This window comes from Anastrepha obliqua, chromosome 2 (genome assembly GCF_027943255.1).
Source record: "Anastrepha obliqua isolate idAnaObli1 chromosome 2, idAnaObli1_1.0, whole genome shotgun sequence".
Taxonomy (NCBI): Eukaryota; Metazoa; Arthropoda; class Insecta; order Diptera; family Tephritidae; genus Anastrepha; species Anastrepha obliqua.
Window position 1 is genome coordinate 16,707,376 of NC_072893.1, and position 16,651 is coordinate 16,724,026.

General features: G+C 41.5%; 1 protein-coding gene across 1 annotated transcript; it reads right to left on the minus strand.

Annotated features, from left to right (window-relative positions):
* Window positions 1-213: 213 nt before the first annotated feature.
* LOC129238599 (ficolin-1-like) lies at window positions 214-1,145 on the minus strand. The gene is made up of 2 exons (XM_054873670.1): window positions 458-1,145; window positions 214-392 (listed from the first exon to the last, which is right to left on the minus strand). The coding sequence occupies exons 1-2, from the start codon at window positions 1,138-1,140 to the stop codon at window positions 293-295; spliced, it is 783 nt and encodes a 260-aa protein (XP_054729645.1). The 5' UTR covers window positions 1,141-1,145; the 3' UTR covers window positions 214-292.
* Window positions 1,146-16,651: the final 15,506 nt, after the last annotated feature.

Consider the following 16,651-nt stretch of genomic DNA (forward strand, 5'->3'; position numbering starts at 1 on the left):
TGGGCTTATAGTTGTTCGGGCTCAGCCACTGATTTTACATGGAAATTGGATGGTTGGCTTACATATTTTTTTTTGGCTGCAAACTAGTGCTATCAAACGTTTTTTTAACATCCAAGGTAAACATTAAAGCTGAGGTACAATTTTCATCTAAAAAAAAATTGGATTTTCCATATTCAATAAGAAAATAATAGCGCCGTTCGCCTCAAGCTCTGTTCTACTTGTATGTATTTATTTACCCACGCCATAAAGATTTATTACATCTCCATTTAATTTTAATTAATTTAATTCTTGTCTACCGTTTCTTTGGTCTTATAGCCATGTGTGTATACTTCATACCATTTGGATAACGTCCGTTCCACAATAAAGTGTTATTGTAGGAGCCATTCAAATTGCTGAAATATATTGAGTTAAAAATTACTGATCTTTTCTACTTTGGAACATTAATTTCACTGCCTACCTCCACCAGCAATCCTTGTACCACCAAGCACCATGCCAGATCTCAGCGCAATTCTCCTTAGCCTCATCGTTATCCTGATCAAAAGTACTAAACTTTTGGCCATCGTGGTAGCCACGTAATGCCTCGCCAGCTGTGCCGGAATATTTTCCTAAAATATTCAATGCATACTTCTCCTCCTCGTTGCCCACAGCAAAACTTTCGTATTTCGCATATATCTGAGTTCCCGCGTAGTCCTTCATTTCAATCCGCAATTCCTGCAACTCCACTTGTGTCAAGGCATGCAACTTATTTAAGCCAATAAAGAAATTGCCATCCAAATTACCAAAGCCAGTTTGGTAGTCATGCCAAGTGCGATAAAAATTCACCAATGCATCCTGGCGTCGCTGTATCAACGTCCATGCATCGCCACCGTTTGGATCTTTCAAGCAATACACGTAAAAGGGATGGTTGAACCACTCGGCCAAGTATATCTGATATATGCCACTCTCCGCTTTGCTACCAATGGCTGATAGTGCCTCGGCACAGTTTCGGGGCAAAGGAGGTGTGTAAGCTGAACGGCCAAGTGGATTTTCCGCGAAAGGTCCAACGGTGGCGTTCTCAACTCGATTATTCGTCAAGCAAAAGGTGGCGGAAAATGTCAAAGCGACAATTATAATGGCGCTGGTGAAATGTAAACAAAGCATTTCGAATTGTTGGCAACTAACTGTTGTGCAAATATTATTAGAAGGGGTTTTTATGCAGAGGTGGCGCACATACTTACTTATGTGTTTGTGTATGTGTATATGCATATACTGTATCTTATCGCTTAGATAAGATCTACGATTCTGAAGAACTCGGTGATTTTTCAGCGTTTATTTATTTTTTTCTTTAGTTATTCATAAACCAAAAATAAAGGGTCGTTCAAAAGTTGTTTGCTTAGATGTTGGATGGTTCTTTTTGTCGGGACAACTAGCAAGTGCAGCACTCAGACATTAATTAGGTAAATTTTACTACACTTGAATGCCCATTTAATTTTCTTTAAATCTACCCGATCTCCGAAGAAATCTGAGTAGATCTTGTGGCGCCAAGGAGCCAAGATGGTCGCTTCTTAACAAATCAGTGCTAGAGATGTGAAGCCTGATCCGAGTGAAGACCGGGCAGAGGTACAGATGCCTACCACATCCATGTGCTTCGTTCACAGAAAGTGGCCCGTCATCAGTCCAACCAGCCGTCTGCACTCCCTTCTGCTTAATGACAGTCGATCGGAATTGACAGGTAACATCAGTTTAGTCCATTTGCAGCCTCTCTCAGCCTGCCAAGCTCGCTTGTGGGTTGTAGTAACCCATTTGCTGAACGAGGCTTTGATGGCTGCTGAAGGGAATGGTAAAACGGGCTCTGAGGCCAAATTCTTTGGCCTAAGCTAAGGAGTCAGAGGTCTCGTTACCCACGACACCCACGTGTCCCGGGACCCATGTTAGCATCAGGTTATCATGTCTACCAACATAGTTCAGCCTGGATTTACAGGACTCGACTACCCCTGATGTGGTTGGGGTTGCTGTCTAAGGCCATGAGCGCAGCTTTGCTGTCGCTGTAGGTACATATAGAACGGCCTCTCCATCTGTTTTTCACAACAAAGTTCATCGCTTCTTGAGCAGCATACACCTCCGCTTGAAACACAGATGCATGCATTCCAAGAGCAAAGTGCAGTTTTGTCCCGCTTGATTCCACGTAGACCCCAGAGCCGGAGCAGTGCTCGGTCTTGGAACCATCAATGAAAATGCGAGAACAGTGTTTGTCGGGTCCATTTTCATAGTTTGACCACAGTTGAGCCTCTGACAGCCCCACACAGTATCTCTTGTCAAGCACGACTCTGGATGACATGGAGTCAAGGGGCGTGGCGAGACTCGTTGGATCGAAGTCCATGCCTTCTCTGTTTTCCAATGCCGGACAGGGGCCGTAAGCTGTCAGTGCTTTGGATGCCTTTGTTTCAACTTGTGACTTCCAAAGAAGTTTACTATCGAAGATTACTCCAAGATATTCAAGGTTGCTGAATAACCTTCAACATCGATATCTCGACAAATTCACTCTTTGACAGATTTTACCTGTAAATAAATAAAATAAATAAATAATGTATAATGTAAATAAAAATAGTTAAATCTGACAGAATCTAAGTTTTTTCGTATTTTACAATATTTTAAAACAACAACTAGGCGCGTTTTTTTGAAAGACCCTCTACATATTATATATAATACATTCTTATATGCGGGTAAACGTTTCAATTACACTCTCTACGGAAGTAATTCATTCAAATTTATGATACTTATCAGTTAGTTACAATAAAAATATAGGGGTTTTCAGTAAGAGCGCTTAAACGTTTATCTTTAATTAAACTAATGCGCATAGTGAATGAATCGCCGTGATGAAGTCTAGGTGTCTTTTTCGACGTCAGAAGCACCGGATGAATTTAAGTATAATAGTAGTGTAATCTTGACTAGAGCTTCGGTGTTGGTGACGCATCGCATAAATCTTCGTACCAATTAGTGATTTTTTCGAAGTTAGGGGCAGCTGTTGAATATCTCTTGGGTGTTCTTTGGTCAAAATCTTCATATCATACGGAGACTTTTTCGTAGTTAGGGGCACCTAATGAATGTTCCATGGATCTTCTTAGCTCCTAATCCAGCAAATTTTAACGAAGACACTTAACCGGAAATGTGTTGCATCACTGAAGACGATTTCCTTTTGAAACGGTTTTGATAATAAATTTTAACAACTTCAACATCAACAACTTAAATGAATATACTGGCGACCGTCGTAGCTGAATGGGTTGGTGCGTGACTATCATTTGGGAGTGGGTAGATTCGTATCTCCGGGGCAAACCTCCGAGGGTTTTTCTGCTGTGAAAAAACTCCTCATAAAAAAACAATTTGTCGTTCCGAGTTGGACTAAAACTGTAGGTATGTCCATTTGTGAAAAAACATCAATACCATCGTCTACGATACTTGCCGTCGCCAACGTGCAAAGGTCCAAAAATCTTACGCAGAATCTTTCTCTCAAACACTTCAAGTGGCGTCACATCGGATGTTGTCATCGTCCAAGCTTCTGCACGATGAAAGCCTTATAAAGTGTTAGTTTTGTTCGTCGAAAGAGGACTCTAAAACGCAATTGCCTATTTACTCCAAAGTAGCACTCCGTTGGATTTCAAGACTGACATTGTTATCGGTGTCAATGCTTGTTCCTAGATAAACAACCTCGAAATCATAACTGTCAACAGTGACGTGGGTGCCGACACGCGAGTGCGCTGACTGTTTGTTTGATGGCAGGAGGTACTTCGTTTTGTTCTCGTTCACCACCAGTCCCATTCGCTTTGCTTCTTTATCCAGGTTGAAAAAAGCAGAACTTACAGCGCAGTTGTTAGGGCTTATGGGGTCAATATCGTCGGCGTACGCCAGGAATCATACGCACAAACTGTGTCTGAGCGATTAAGCTCTGTGACTCGACCGATCTTTTCCAGCATCAGGTCAAAGAAGTCACACTCCAGAGAGTCACCCTGTCTGAAACCTCGTTTAGTATCAAACGGCTCGGAGAGGTCCTTCCCAATTCTGACGGCGCTGCTGGTATTGAGCAACGTCATCTTGCATCGGCGTATTAGTTGTGCGGGAATACCAAATTCAGACATAGCGGCATACAGATAACTCCTTTTCGTACTGTTGAATGCAGCTTTAAAATCTACAAAGGATGGTTTGTGTTGATTGTGCTTTCATGTGTCTTTTTCAAGACTTGGCGTATTGTGAATATCTAACAGATTTGGGATTTTCCTGTTCTAAAGCCAAACCGATAAGGTCCAATCGGTTGGTTGATGACATCCAGAGCGCGCTCGAATTATGGAGGGAACACTTCTCGAACTTGTTAAATAGTGATAACTGCGAGTATCACAGAGAATGTGAAGATCTCGATACATCAATCGTTGATGACGATACTGTCGTTCCGCTACCCGACCCCGACGAGGTGAGAATAGCGAAAACGCGTCTAAAGAACAACAACGCCCCTGGAGCCGATGCACTGCCGGCTGAGCTATTCAAATATGGCGACGAGGAGCTGGTAAGGTGCCTGCAGCAGCTCCTATGCAAAATATGTTCGGTAGTAAGCATGACTGGCGACTGGAATTTAAGTTTGCTCTGCCCAATCCACAAGATGGGTGATTCTACAATCTGTGCCAACTACGGCGGGTTTAGTCTACTAAATATCGTCTGTAAGGTTCTAGCAAACGTATTGTGTAAAAGAAGGTCGTTTTACACTATCAATCTTCCCGATCACAGGAACATTCGAGGTAATGAGATAGCGGATGGGCTAGCAAGAAAAGACTCGACACTAGACATAGCAGAGGCGGTGGCAGTCTTCACCCCACTCAACACAAAAAAAGCATCCATGGCTTCACACTATCATGCTTTAGCTGAATGAAGATGGAAGCAATTAACTACATTAACTACGTGTATTACAACAAAAAACACGAGGCCGTCGTACAAAATCCAAAGGACGAATTACCTGCCAAGATGTTCTCGACCAAACATTTCACGCATCACTGCAACGCTTACAGGTAAGTAGGGGATAATGCAGCCAGACTCAACCTCCCTTCAATCCTATCTGCAGAAGCTGTCAAGCGGATGGGGTGAAGGAAAGTCTTTTCCACTATTTATGCGAACGTCCAGGGCTAGCTAGGACACGATTTCGCTCCTTCCGTAAGCCTTTCTTATAGCAAATTAATGAGATCTCAGACATCGAGATAAAGAATTTGCTGCTATACTTGGACCTCACAACAACAATATCAAAATTCGATCATACCTACTGGCTGACTGATGACTGCAACTCCCTGAAATCAAATCAAGCCTCCGAAGAGGAATACTAGTATTAGTTCATGCAAATAATGCCATTGTACTCGAAATTTTTGTAGCAGCAGGCTAATCACCTACCCTGTCAGAAAGCAAATAGATTAACGAAACCAACGCAAGACTGAGTTTTATCGAGGCCCTATGCTCCCGAGTGGAGTGAACAAGAAAAAAAAACTCAAAATTTGAGAATGAGTTCTAAAGTTCAGCAAAATTTTAATTTTGTTTCATACACTTTAACCCCCGAATTGTCGTCAGCAACACAACACTTAAAGAGCACTCAAGAAATATCAACTACCAAAAATAACTAATTTATTTCGTTTTTAAACACCAGCTGTTGTATGTGGCAGCATCATTTAAAGGCCGCATGTACGCTTTATGCCTGCCAGCACTACCCCACCGGCGAGGGCAACGGCGACTGATGGAGCACATGTCAACGGTTCCTGATTTATGGACACAATCATTTGTGCTGCATCGTCCCCTCATCGAGTTGCACATTAATATCAAAAGCGCCACAGTACGTAGCGCCTACTGGCGAAGAGAGCGAAAGCGTTCACAACATAGCAAAGAAGCAAAGGACGAAAAGCCATGGGTGTCCGCGACCTTTTAACACCCTTTAAATGACATTACCGCCCCGCTCCGCAGTGAGCCTAGTTTAGTTAAATACCATCCAATGGCACAAAAATTAAATGCAAACGTTGTTGTTATTATAGAAATTTTGCTGTTGCTTTTGCTTTGGCTTTGGCTGTTACTGTTGGTACGACGGCAACTGTAATAATTTGCCCAAAGGGGCACATTACCACCCTCAGCGACTAGCGGTGTCAACGTTGAATGGGCAACATTGAATGACTTGCTAGTAGCCTTCCAGCTGGACGACAAGTGTGTGTGTGTGCGTGTATACTTGTAACGTTACGACGACGCTTTTACTGCTGGTAATAATTCGCACTTAACAAGTGGTTCATGGCGCGCGGGCTCACAATTGCTTTATGTTGGTTTTGTAGTTGTTTTGTTCCCTTCACTTTTTGCACTCACTGTTTTCACCACTGTAATTTCAATTTTAATGTTGATTTTATACGAATGATTCGCATGAATGGCGAATGTAAGTAAATTTGTGTGAACTTTTGTGTGTCACAAATTTCGCTACAAAATGGTAGCGAGCGTGCAAGAGAGAGCGTGCGGCGAGGGGGGAAATTTGTAGGGTCGTATTGTGGCACAACAGTCAGTTCATGCCATTATTCAATTATGAAGTCATTAAGTCATTTGTAAGTGCGGGTATTTCGACACTTTATCGGCAGACAAACGACAGCAACCGAAAAACTCCGGAAGCAAGGGCAGCAGTACAACAGTGCCCGAGGGGTGAAATGAAATTGGTTACTTTCGACAATCATTGGCAGTTAGCACTTACACTTGTTTGTAAGTGTGTTTGGCGTTTATGTTGAATACTTTTTTTTTATAAAGTGCTACCGTTGTTAAGATTAATGGCCAGTACTCACTTTGGACATATTTTGCAAAACGCCAATTGGTGAGCAATCGGTGGTGTAAGTACTCGAGCACAATTGCAAACTAATGTCTTTTACTTATCTTTGTTATTGTACATGCTAAATTACTTGAACTTTATTACTTAAGTCTTCCATTGTTGAAATTCTTGATTCGTTTAGCTCATATCGTATTTTTGGATGAAGGTCTTTGCATACAAAAGCGGTTCAGCAATTTGTGTAAAGGACCTCGTGTTAAGGCTCATATTGGAAAAACATATTTTTGGTTTGTTGTGTTATAACTGGGTCACTAAAACAGTGTAAAATTAAGTCTATATGGGTATCATCCAGGACTACCAACTAAAACGTGGCTTGAGAAACAGGCGTGGGCCAAATTGTATCAATAAAGGAAAACGAGCGGAGTGAAATTCACTTGGGCGAATCCATTGTAATACCAATAGACAAATAAGAGGTGTATAAGGTAGGTAAGTGAAATGATTGAAGTGCCAGTCTCACACTCGTCAAGTAGCACTGCAGCGCCGTTTTAATACCATTATGAGACCTCCAACAGGCAGATATCTACAGCCACCCAGAGCTGTTGATATAATGGAGAAGATTGATTGGATTTAGGTTGGCGCACTGCCCCAGGCTGTCGAAGAAAGTAGCGCCCAGTGACTTTAGTCGTTTAGCTGCCAAACCCAGACATTTACAGAGAAAATGCTCTACAGTCTCCTTCTCTGAAAGGTCCCCACAGCTTCTGTAATGGGGGTTAAATGGTTTACCCAGCTTTTCCGCGTATGTGCCGTTCGTCAGAGACCGGTAAACACAGCTTACGAGTTTGGAAATTGAATGGCGAGGAGTTCAAAGGACTTTCTGAGTCCTTCGCATATCATATTAGGGCCAAAGGGTTTTCGAAATAGCACATGAAGAAATGGAGCTTCATCTTATCTGCGCTTTCCTGAGAAATAATTTGTGCAGTTCTCCTTTAACAACTGTCAGGGGGATGCCGATGATCGGGTAGGAGGTCTCCGAAGCCAATTCAGTCCCCTTCGTGGCAAGCCCCATTAGCAATTTCATTGCCCTCTATGTTCCTATGTCCTGGAACCCAGATCAGAGAAATGTTGCCTGCACACCAAAGATATGTGATCTCCTCCTTACAGCAGTTTACTAATTTCATTCTGAACTATGGCGTCGTCAGAGCCTTGATCGCGGCTTGACTATCGGAGAAAATGTTAATACCTCCCTCGCTACTGCGTTCCCTAAGCATTTTGTGTGCCGTAGGATCGCAAAGACTGCTGCTTGAAAAACACTAGCAGTATTCGGCAGTTTAAAGCAGATAGATAAATTGGCTGATTTAGAGAAAACCCCTGCTCACACTCCCGATTCCCGACTGGAACCGTCAATGAATACAGAGGTGCAAGCTTCGGTACAGATTTTACAATCAATCTAATCCAGCCTATTTGGAAAGATTGCCCTAGCACGACCCTCAAACTCTAGTTTGCGGATAGAGAGATCTGTTCGATCTCTGAACTACGGTGGATAAGACTTGGCAAAAAATTTTTAATTCCTAAGCCAGTAAGATTTCGTAAGGCTGTACAGAGTAGCAGAAGTTTTCTACAGTGCATGAATTTTGAGCAAATGGGTTGCTCTAATCCACAAGCGAGCTTGGCAGGCTGAGGGAGGCTACCTGTCATGTCCAACCGACTGTCGCAGTTCCTCCTGTCACTAACCAGAGGGGACTGTAGAAGGCTGGTTGGACTGATTACGGGTCACTTTCTGTGAGCGACGCACATGAAAAGGCATCTCAGACAGTGCACTCTGCCCAGTACGTGCAGCCTTCGCTCGAATTATGGCTTGAGGTATTAGACACTGATGTGTTAAGAAGCGACCACCTTGGCTCCTTGGCACCACAAGATCTACTCAGATTTCTTCGGAGATCGGGTAGATTTAAAGAAAATTAAAAAGTGATCCTGAGAATAGTATAATGTACTTAATTGTGTCTGAGTGCTGAAGTGCTAGTCTGTCCCGATAAAAACAGAGTAAGAGGTTAAAAAAAAGTTTAGAAATTTATAAAACTCATTCTTTGATCTCATTGAATATACCTTAGAGCGCCGGCAATAGGAGCATTACACGCATAATTCATATTAAGCAATTTAAAATGAAATTAGCGTTGCATGGAGTTATTAATTACACTAAAAGCCAAAAACATTAACCAGTGACCTAGAGACCTAGAGACCAAACCAATCGTGAATTTTCTGAAAAAATGAACTGCGATCATAAAACGATTTTCAATCACATTCATTCAATGGGATTTACCGAAAAATTGGAAGCCTGGGTGCCTTCAACGAAAAAAACAAAGAAAGTCTCCTTCAAATTTCTTCTCAGCATCTCGCACGCCACCCAGCAACACGCGGTCATAAACAGCACTTTTTGTGCCGAATCGTCACAGAAGATGAGAAATTATACTTACACATCAAAATAAAGCAAAGAAAAGAGTAGGTGGCTCCAGGCGATACGCCAAAGCTGAGAGTTAAGCCGGATCTTCATCCAAAAAAGATCATGATATGTGTTCGGTGGGACACAGTATTCTCCGGACCTTGCATGGACCGATTACCATCTTTTCCGCTCCCTGTCAAACCATATAAAGTGCGTAACCTTCGATACGATGTGCGCAGACTGGAGGTGGCTCCCCAGTCAGGATTAAATGTTGATGTGTGTCAATAGTGTGGCTACGACGTAGCCGTCAGAAATGTTTTATTTGTGTTTCCATACGCCGGTGAGGTATTGTGGGGTATATGCTTTCGGTTTATGGTAGTGTAGGGGTGGGTCGGGTGTAGTTTAGCCTCTCGAGTTTCGTTCTGGTGTTGAGATATCGTTTAATTGCTGACAGAATAATTCTCTTTTCGCATGTGGGATCTTTTGTTATCGCTGCTGAGGAAGCTTATTTGGCCGCACTGTCTGCCATCTCGTTCCCGTGAACTCCTATATGGCTTGGTATCCAAAGTAAGCGTAAGGTAACCTCCTTGCCAATGAGCCTATCTTATTCTGCTAGATAGAACTGCTTTTAGAACAGATTTGCTGTCGGTGCATATGAGAGTTTTACAATCATTTTCCAAGGCCATGTTTATAGCATGACTAACGGCGACTGCTTGTGCAATAAGAACAGATACACAGTCCGGCAAAACTTGCACCCGTAGAGTGTCTCCATCTGTGTCAACCACTGCAAAGCTGGCTGGTACGTTATCAGATTTTGAGCCATCTGTGAACCACAAAGACCAATTGTCAGCTTCACAGTATGTATATCTTGCGCTCCTGGAATATAGAAAGGAATGCTTCGGATGATGTAGTTTTTTGTTTTTTGCAAATATGGATAGGCTGAGATCACAGAATACTTTCGTTATCTCCTATTGTGAATTTTTTGCTTGGTAGTTTACCACCAGATTGGATAACTCTAGCTTATTGGCGATTCCAAATATTTGATGCATAACAGAAGTAACTTTTTGTGGATTTTTGGATCGATTTATCTTTGCAATGACTTTGTCGATGATTGAGTTGGATTGGAAAATAAGTTTAGGGATGAGTCTCGCGTGAATCTGATGTATTATTTCTTCAATTGTTGGTAGGCCCGCCTCTGCTAAAAGGTTTTTTTATTGAAGTTGTGCGAAGTGCAAAAATACTCGTTCGCCACGCTTGGTGATATACCGGCCTGAAGATGTTTAAAGCCGATTTTGGTGAGTTCCCGTAGTCGATTTTGCTGTACATATATATAGAGTTTTCTAAAGAGAGGTGTTATTTTGATATTCAAAGAAAAATGCCATTTTTTAATATAAATGATCGGATGTTTATTTCATTATAAAGAGTATGACGTTAATAGTGGAAAATAACTTCAGGCAAATGGCCACCACGACCACGATTACAGGACAATTTTCCATAACCTTTTCATGAAATTTTCCACAACCGAATTGCAAAGTGGATGCCCTATGTCCTCGATAGCCTCATGAATTCCATCTTTGAGGTCTTGAATCGACCCTGGGCTGTTGGCGTAGACCTTCTCTTTCACGTGGCCCCAAAGAAAAAAGTCTCAAGGTGTTCAATCACAAAATCTCGGTGACCAATTGTGATCACCTCTTTTCGAGAGATAACTCGGTCCGGAAACTTTTCCCGTAAAAGATCAATGGTTTCGTTGCTTGTGTGGCACGTGGCACCGTCTTGTTGAAAATAAACTTTGTCCAGATCAATACCATCCAATTCCGGCCATAAAAAATCGTTAATCATCTATTTTCTATTCAAAATTACATCTGTTATTGGAAAACCCTTTACAATGAAAAATATTCCCAGAGGCAAAACAAAAACTGGAAAGTAGGAACTGAAGGTGAACTGGATGCGTTTCTCGGAGTACTTATAACAACTGGAGTACTGACGAATCCATTCGGAGAAATATATTTACTGCATCCATGCCTCGGGATTTGATGATAAAACTGCCAGAGAAACTCGAAAAGAGACTGACAAGTTAGCTGTCATAAGGGAAATCTGGGATTCTTTTGTAGACAATTGTCGAAAGTCATTCAATCCTTTTGGCGCGATAACTATTGATGAACAATTGGTACCATTTCATGGAAAATGTCCATTTCGACAATACATGAAATCAAAACCTGGAAAATATGGTATAAAAATTTGGGCTGCCGCGGATGTGAAAACGTCATATTTGTACAATCTGCAGGTGTAAAGCGGAAAGTTTCCTGGTAGAAATGTAAACAAAAAAATCAAGGGTCACGGGTTGTTAAAGAACTCGCTGAGCCTTTGTTTGGATCTGGCATAGGAATGACTACTTATAATTTTTTCACAACTTATGATTTGTAAAATTTGCTTTTTGAATCGGCTATAAAAAACAACTAATCAATATTTTTTCAAACTTCTTTTTTTACTTTGAAGATCGTTCACGACTGGCTTTACAGTAGGCCATTCGATCAACCCAATTTTTAAGAGAAATGTTTGGGCTCCAATTTCATGAATGGCAACTTCGATTTCGTGTTTTAAAGCATCAATCGTCTCTGAATGGTTCGCATAGCATTTGTCCTTAACGGCTCCCCACAAAAAATAGTCCAACGGGCTTAAATCTCAGCTCCGAGGCGGCCAATTGATATCGGATTTTCGGCTGATTATTCGGTTTTCAAAAACGATAGCCAAAAGTTCGAGTGTAACTTTAGCAGTGTGACAAGTTGCACCATCCTGTTGAAACCAAATGTCGTCCATGTCATACTCTTCAATTTTTGGAAACAACTCGTCGAGCACTTCACGGTAACGCTCGCCATTTACTGTAACCGCGGCTCCTCGCTCATTTTCGGAAAAAAAAAAATCCGCCAGACCAAAAACCGCACCAAACAGTGACTCGTTGTGGATGCATTCGCTTCTCTACAGTAACGTGTGGATTTTCTGAGCCCCAAATCCGACAATTTTGCTTATTGACGTAGCCACTGCCGATGTGAAAATCAGAAAAGAAGAAGAAGACTCACCACTTTGGAAATAGGTTTTCAATATTTCCCAATTTTTTTCAAGCGTATAGCGTCCTATTTCGTAAATGTCAAACCTTTAAGTAAATTATGAACACATTTGACATCCCATTTGTGTTACCATTCTCAAAAAAATAGGTGGTTCAAAAAGCAAACGCTATATGGCCCACCCTGTAAAATAGACTCTGTACTCTAAGGGTTAAATAAAAGAATTCTGTAAAAACACTACGAACTTATTCCGCAAACTAATATATTAGTTCCTGTAAAAAAAATGTTTCAAACAGTTGAATTTTTTCAAGCATTGCAGGTAATTTATAAAGATCGATTGATTCTTAGATTCTAAAAATTGTTTATGAAGTTTATTCCGCTTGTTTATTCCGCTTCAGTACTTCCGCTTGGTACTGATAAGTGCACCAAGGAAGCTTAAAAGGTTTTTTTTTTATTATTTGTGGTGTATATTTCATAACGCCTTTCCAGGCGATGTCAAATAAAAAGCTACTTCATTTTCACTCACTTGGAAATAAACTCCAACTCAATTTGTTTGCCATTTTCACTTCATGCATATTTTTATATGCAACAAAACATATTCTAATCTCTAGCGCACCATAGGATTCGCTTGCTAAAAAGTACTGCACAGCAACATATTTACATCACATTCCACACATACACACATACATACTTATGTAAGTGTAGATGTGCTTATGCGTACATGGCACTCAAATGCGCGACGAAGGAATCCTTGGCGGATGTCTGCAGGCGATATGATAATTTCATTTTTATTTGCAATTTTTTACAGCTTGAAAAATTTTATACATCAACAAACATGTCACAATGGCTGACAACAACAACAACGACGGCAACCATGCAAAATTATGGGTTACGCTAAAAGGAGTGAAAAAGTTGCGGGTGTAAAAAAGCACTGAAATCATGTTTATTTTGCCTTATCCCGAAAAGGCACGAACTCAAAACTGACAATAGCTGTTGGTGTTAGTGTTGTTGCTTTACTGAGCGCTGTTCTTTTTTGTTTTTGGTGCTTACTGATTTTAAGCGTTGACTTTGATGCTGATGGCGGAAGTAGTAAATGCAGCCATCTTCCTGCTTCCTTTTGTGATTAAAAATACACCACTACAACAAAAACAGCAAAGCATGACAAAGTTGGTTGTTAAAAAAATATATTTATTAGTGTTAGTTGTTGTTGCAATTAAAAAAACAAATCAGTTTACTCATCACTCGTCAAGTGAAAGGTTGCTCTTCATGTCGCCTAAAGATTTTTCCCACTTTAGTTGCTTTTCATGTCGCCTAAAGATTTTCCCGCTTTAGGTGCTCTTCCCCAGCTTAGCTTAAACCACCGCGTGAAATATTGTCTTGTCTTAACTTGACGCGCATTAGCCGTTTTGGTGGTTCTTCGACGGATATGTGCGGAAAATTCTATGAACAATTCAAAAATTTCTTACCCCTGCCACCCGTTCACTATTTCACATTCTTTTGGCCTACAGCTGGCAGCCGTTGCAAATATTAGCGCCTGTGTTGCAAGCAAATCACTGCCATTAGCAACATCTACTTAGCGAGGCACGTAAGTAGTTTATGAGGTGAATGACTGAAGTCCTTTGAATTTGGCTTTATAGTCAGCAGCAACACATACAGGTATACAATTACATACCCGTATTCATTTTTAGATACATATCCGTGCGCTTTTGAAAAAAAAACTCATATCGGCTTGGCAATTGCTTTATGCCAGGGAGCAGATAACTTAAGTCAAATAAGCGGTTCTGTCAAAAGTTCGCTTTTATGTAAACTCTCAAGATTCATAGGAAAAAAAAAGGTACATAGGAAAAAATATATATAAACATGGAAATTATGACGCATAAGGGCAACTCTAGCTGCAGTTACTGTGTTCCAAAATAATTTTTTTTTATCTAGCACCACGTGCCAGTCGTTTCTTTGTCTTGCCAACCGGCAAGTCCTTTTCCACCTGATCTTCCCAACGCAGAAGAGGTCTTCCCCTTCCTCTGCTACAATCAGCTGATAGCGCTTCGAATACTTTCAGAGCCGAACGTTTGTTCCCATTCGGACGACATGACCCAGCCAACGTAGCCACTGGATCTTCGTTCGCTTCCCTAGGTCTATGTCATCGTAAAGCTCATACAGCTCATTGTTCCATCGCCTACGATACTCGCAAAAATCTTCCGCAGAAACTTTCTCTCAAACACTCCAAAGGGCGCTTCATCGGATGTTGTCATCGTCCAAGCTTCTGCGTCATGATGAGAGCGTGTAGAGTGTTAGTTTTGTTCGTCAAGTCCAAAGTAACACTTGTTGTTGTTGATATAAAATATTGTGTCTGAGTGATTAAGTTCTGCGGCTCGTATGATCTTCTCTAATATCAAGTTAAAGAAGTCACACGACAGCGACCTCGTTTAGTATCAAACGGAGAAGTCCTTCTCAATTCTGATGGCGCTGTTGGTATTGAGCAACGTCATCTTGCCTAGCCGTATTAGTTTTGGGGGGATACCAAATTCAGACATCGCGACATACAGATAACTCCTTTTCTTACTGTCGAATGCAGCTTTGAAGTCGACGAAAAGATGGTGTGTGTTGACTCTCCTTTTATGGGTATTTTTCAAGATTTGGCGTATTATAAATATTTGGTCGATGGTGGACTTTCCAGGTCTACAGCCACACTGATAAGGTCCAATCAGTCGGTTGATGGTGGGATTCAGCCTTTCACACAATACGCTAGCTAGAAACTTAAGACGATATTTAGAAGTATAATCCCGCGGTGATTGGCACATCTTACAGCAACACCCTTCTTATGGATTGGGCAGAGCACACTTAAATTCCAATCATCCTTTCATCCGACCATATTTTGCACAGAAGCTGATGCATGCACTTTAACAGCTCCTCGCCGCCATGTTTGAATAGCTCAACCGGCAGTCCATCGGCTCCCGCGGCTTTGTCAATCCATAATTTAAGCACGCTCTGGATGTCAATCACCAGATTGTCATCTTTGTTCTTACAGGAAAACGCCCCTTTCTTGAAACCTTCGGTAACCAGTAACCAGCACCCTTGGCCAGCATCTCAAGCTCCTCGCACTCACGCATTTCAGCCTCTCGCTTCTTCATTCTAATAATACGTATCTCTTTCTGTTTCAGCTCCTGGTAGAGATCCCACATGGGTCGCGTTGCGCCTGCTTGCAGCCTGGCTCTATAAACATCATCCTTTCTTTCCGCGGCAGCATGAACTTCCTCGTCGTACCAATAGTTTTTTCGGGCCCGCCGATATCCTACTTTTTTAAATAACCAATCCAAAAATATGGAGAGCTCGATCTTGCAGCTCTTGCTAGACCGAACAGCATTATACACAGCCCGAAGTTTGAAAAGGATTGAAGTCTGAACAGCAAGGTAACCTGGAGCACCTCTGCTTCTGAGAAGAAACTCTTGATGTATACTTTGCTCTGGTACGCAGACGGCACAGGCGCTGCGCTATTTGGTCTCAGTATCGATTGGCCGTTTTCCAAGTACCTTCCAAGAAGTAGTGAGGCAAATCTGGAGAGAAACTGCACCGAGGAAATTGCCAGTTTAAGCAACAGTCAGGCTGCACTTAAAACTTTAGCTTCATTGAGGTTAAATTCGGAATCTTTCTTGTGTGTATAGAAAGACTACTTAAGAACAGCAAAGAAGGTGCACTTTCCGAAAAGCACTGGTAGAACTCGCAAAAAAGGAAGTCCTCATCTACGTTGGAAAGACCAAGTTGACAACGACCGATCGCCCAAGACCGACCATCGGTTGTAGTTACCAGCTAAGTATATTAAGTAAGTGAGAAGATTCACTCATCTTATAAACCTCCCTAAGGACAAACTAATAATGTTCAACGGCATGCTTACTGATCCTTGCAGACAGTGAAGTCATCTGCACAGGCTCGGAATATGACCGAACGGCTCCGAACAATTTATTTATTTATTACAAAAGTCAATAAACACTAAAGACTCAATTGGCTCATGATGTCATCTAGGACGATGAGACGAGAAGGGGCGGCAGAGGACAACCTTACCTTAGGCCAGCGTTGGTGCTTGACATTTCCTTTAACTAAAAACAGAAAAAATATCAGTCAAGGGACCAACTCACATTCAACAAAGTGGACGCACAAGCAAAACAAAAAATGTTTTTTTAAATAATTTTTAAAATCGAATATTCGAATATTTCGAAAACGGTTTAGTTTTCAAATTCATTTCATATAACCAAATTAATCAGAAATGGCCTAAATAAGAATATTCAGCGACTGAAGAATAATAAGTCAGGCGGAGCAGATGGACTCCTAACAGAACTGTTCCAAGGCCGACGGCAATGGGCT